Source organism: Heteronotia binoei, chromosome 9 (genome assembly GCF_032191835.1).
Source record: "Heteronotia binoei isolate CCM8104 ecotype False Entrance Well chromosome 9, APGP_CSIRO_Hbin_v1, whole genome shotgun sequence".
NCBI lineage: Eukaryota > Metazoa > Chordata > Lepidosauria > Squamata > Gekkonidae > Heteronotia > Heteronotia binoei.
This window is the reverse complement of record NC_083231.1, coordinates 122,449,879-122,453,171: the sequence shown is the minus strand read 5'-3', so window position 1 is coordinate 122,453,171 and position 3,293 is coordinate 122,449,879. Positions and strand designations below refer to the sequence as shown.

General features: G+C 61.5%; 1 protein-coding gene across 1 annotated transcript; it reads right to left on the bottom strand.

Moving 5' to 3' along the window:
• Positions 1-1,678: 1,678 nt before the first annotated feature.
• LOC132577639 (G-protein coupled receptor 151 protein-like) lies at positions 1,679-2,755 on the bottom strand. The gene has a single exon (XM_060247429.1). The coding sequence runs from the start codon at positions 2,753-2,755 to the stop codon at positions 1,679-1,681; it is 1,077 nt and encodes a 358-aa protein (XP_060103412.1).
• Between the last annotated feature and the right edge of the window lie 538 nt (positions 2,756-3,293).

The window sequence follows — 3,293 nt, the reverse complement described above, 5'->3', positions numbered from 1 at the left end:
AGCTGGATTCGAATTCAGGAGCAAATAAAGAGTTGGTTCTGGAAAGCTTAAATATCTAGAAAGTTTTGCCGGTCTCTAAGGTGCAACGGGACTCAAATGAGAAGAGGCAATGGAGAAGGGGAGAGACAGATCAGGAGACAGACAGAGAAAGACAGAGAGAGAGAGAGAGAGACAGACAGAAGAGACAATGGAGAAGGAGAGAGACAGATCAAGAGACAGACAGAGAAAGACAGAGAGAGAGACAGACAGACAGAAGAGGCAATGGAGAAAGGGAGAGTCAGATCAAGAGACAGACAGAGAAAGACAGAGAGAGAGACTGAGAGAGACAGAGAGACTGTCTTTTAGCAGCATTGAGAGCAGCCACTGTTCATTTTTGCAGAATGCACCCCAAGGAGGAGAAGGGAGGGAGGGCTGTTTTTAAAAATGAAGACCTGTTGCATTGATGTAGCTGGTTCCAGCATCACATAGATTATTTTGTAATCCAAGGGAGAAAGGGACTATAAACAAGGTAATTTAAAAGTAAATGCAGCTTGAGTTTAACTTAATTTGCAGCCTGCAAGTGAAGTTGCAAGTTTACGATGCAAGTTAAGGGGAGAAAGTCGCAAGTCATGTTGGGCCCCCATGTTGGGGAGAAAACAAGGTAAATACATACAACTCTTCCTTACAAACATTCTTGTTAGGTAAATCAGTGCCATCGCTCTCGTTTCTCAGTGGGGTGGGGTGGGGCTGCAGAAGGGATGGGGAGATTTTCTCAAGGCCACCTAATGGATCAGTGACAGAGGATAAATTAGAACTCAAGACTTCTGGGATGGCAGTCTAGCCCCACAGCAGCTGTAAAGGGTCAATACTGCTGGACCTTCCAGGGGTCTGTTGGGGTATTTCCCCCACTTTGGGGGATCCTGGAGATTTTTTGCCTTCCTATAGGCATAGAAAAGGGGTCACTGGGCAAACTGGGGCTGTAAGCTGTGAATTTCCTGCATGTGCAGGGCATTGGACTAGATGACCCTTGGGGGTCCTTCCAGATCTATTCTTCCATTAAAGAATTGCAGAGTCCCCCCTCCAAGATGAGGTTAATAAATGCCTGATGAACAATTGATCACCAAAGCTGTGAATTGGTGATTCCCACCCCCACCCCGCAAGGAAATTGTCGACTGATCCGGACCTCTCCAGCCCTCGACTGCCCCCACGCCCCCCCCCCCCCAGACGCCCCGACCCCACGCCCTCCGTTCTCAACCGGTTCTTTCCAAGCGACGCGTTTGCAGGAGGCCTGGTTTTTTGCTTCCCGATGGGCTCCCTCCAGGCCAAAGCCGGGGCGGAGAGGGAGAGGGATGAAAAGCGCCGGATGGATTAGCGAGGCAGAGGGACGGCGAGGGAGGGACGGTGGCTGGGGGGTGGGGGGGTAGAGCATCTGATTGGGAAGCAGAAGGTCCCAGTTTCGATCCCGGGCATCTCCAACTAAAAAAGGATCCAGGCAAATTGGCTTGAAAAACCTCAGCTTCTGATCACTGGAGAGCGGCTGCCGGTCTGAGTCGACAATACTGACTTTGATGGACCAAGGGGGAAGTGTCTGATTCAGTAGAAGGCAGCTTCATCTGTTCATATATTCGGAGCTGGGGAGTCCGTGTAGAAAGCTGGCGACCTCCCCCCTCCCCTTCCCAATCCCCACCCCCCCCTCCCCTCAAGGGTCACACTGGTGTTCCCAGGGGACGGGGTCGCTCTCCTCCCGGGGCGCCGCGTTCCTCCGGTCCTTCCAGAAGTGTTCCACGTCGGGGAGGACGTTCTCGGGCGCCGCTTCCCCGTCGAGGTCTCGCATGGGCTGGGGGGGCTCGCGGCTCGCCCCTCGCCCTCCCCGGCAGCGCAGCCCCCCGCAGAGGCCCCGCAGGCCCGCCCGGCACTCCCCCGAGGTGGCGGCGAAGACGGCGGGGTTGCAGGCGGCGTCGAGGAACAGCAGCACTTCGGCCAGGGCGAGCAGGGCGGGCGGGGGGCCGCCGCGGTGCCTCTCCCACAGCCACGCCAGCCACTGGGGCAGCCACGTGGCTTGGAAGAGGAGGCTGAGGCCCAGCAGCGTCCGGGTGACTTGGTGGCTGGGCCGGCCCAGCCGCTTGCCGCCGCCGCCGCCGCGCTCCCGGAGGCGCAGCGCCCGCCCGTAGCACGCCCAGGTGAAGGCAGCGGGCGCCACGTAAGCCGCCAGCGGGTACACCTTGCCGAAGACGTCGATGAAGCCGGCGGCGCCGGCCGGAGGGCGGAAGGCGCAGTCGAAGAGGCGGCCCCGGGCGCCCCCTTCCTCCAGCCGGCCGAAGAGCAGCAGCGGCAGAGGCAGCAGCAGCGCGGCGCCCCACACGGCGGCCAGCAGCCCGGCCAGGCTCCAGGCGGGGCGCTTGGCGGGCGAGCGGAGGTGGTGGCGGTAGCGGGCGTGGCTCAGCGCCGCCCAGCTCAGGCTCTTGGCCACCAGGCAGCCGTGGAGGAGCCAGCCGTCGGCCCGGCACAGGACGCCTCCCCCGGGCCAGGCGCGCCGGGCGTAGGCGGCGACGCGCGGGGGAAGGCAGCCCAGCGCCAGCAGCAGGTCCGCCGCGCCCACGTTGAGCAGCAGCGCGTTGGCCGCCGAGCGCTTGCCTCGCCGCACCTCGTAGACCAGCACGGCCACGAGGAGGAGGTTGCCTGCCGCGCCCGCCGCGCCCAGCCCGCCCAGCACCGAGGGCAGCACCACCGTGGCCTCCACGCCGCCCGCCGGCCAGCGCCACTGGGAGCTGTTCATGGTGCTGAAGTCCTCGGCGCGCTGGCTGGCCCCGGCTTGGATGGAGCTCGGCGGGGGGAGGGAGAGGAGCTCTTCTCCGGCGCTCCCAGCTGGGTGGGCAGAGCAAGTGACCCGGTAGACCGACGGCTGCGCCCAGTGGATGGGGAGACAGGGAAGTCCTCCGTACCTTCTCCGCTGGAAGCAAGTCCCCGTTCCTGAGCAGGGTCTCTTGGGAGGGGGGGGGGACGCCCCGCGCAGCTGTAAGGTTTACTTCCACTTCGAGGAAGGAGCCCGCATCCTTCAGGGAAGCGGGGCGGGGGGGGAGCTGCTGGAAGGAGAAACTTGGCGGCTGATCCTGGGCAGGTGAGCCGAGAAATGCGCGGCGGCTGGAGGGCTGGGTGGAGAGGGAGAGGCCCCGCCTTTTGGCCCCACCCTCTGGGACACATCGCTGGCCAAAAGGAAAAGAGAAGTGGACGCCCACCGGCCACTTTTGAACTGCGTGCCAGAGAGGGTTAAAATGAAACTTCCCCTCCCGGATGTTACTTTGGAGAAAGAAAGA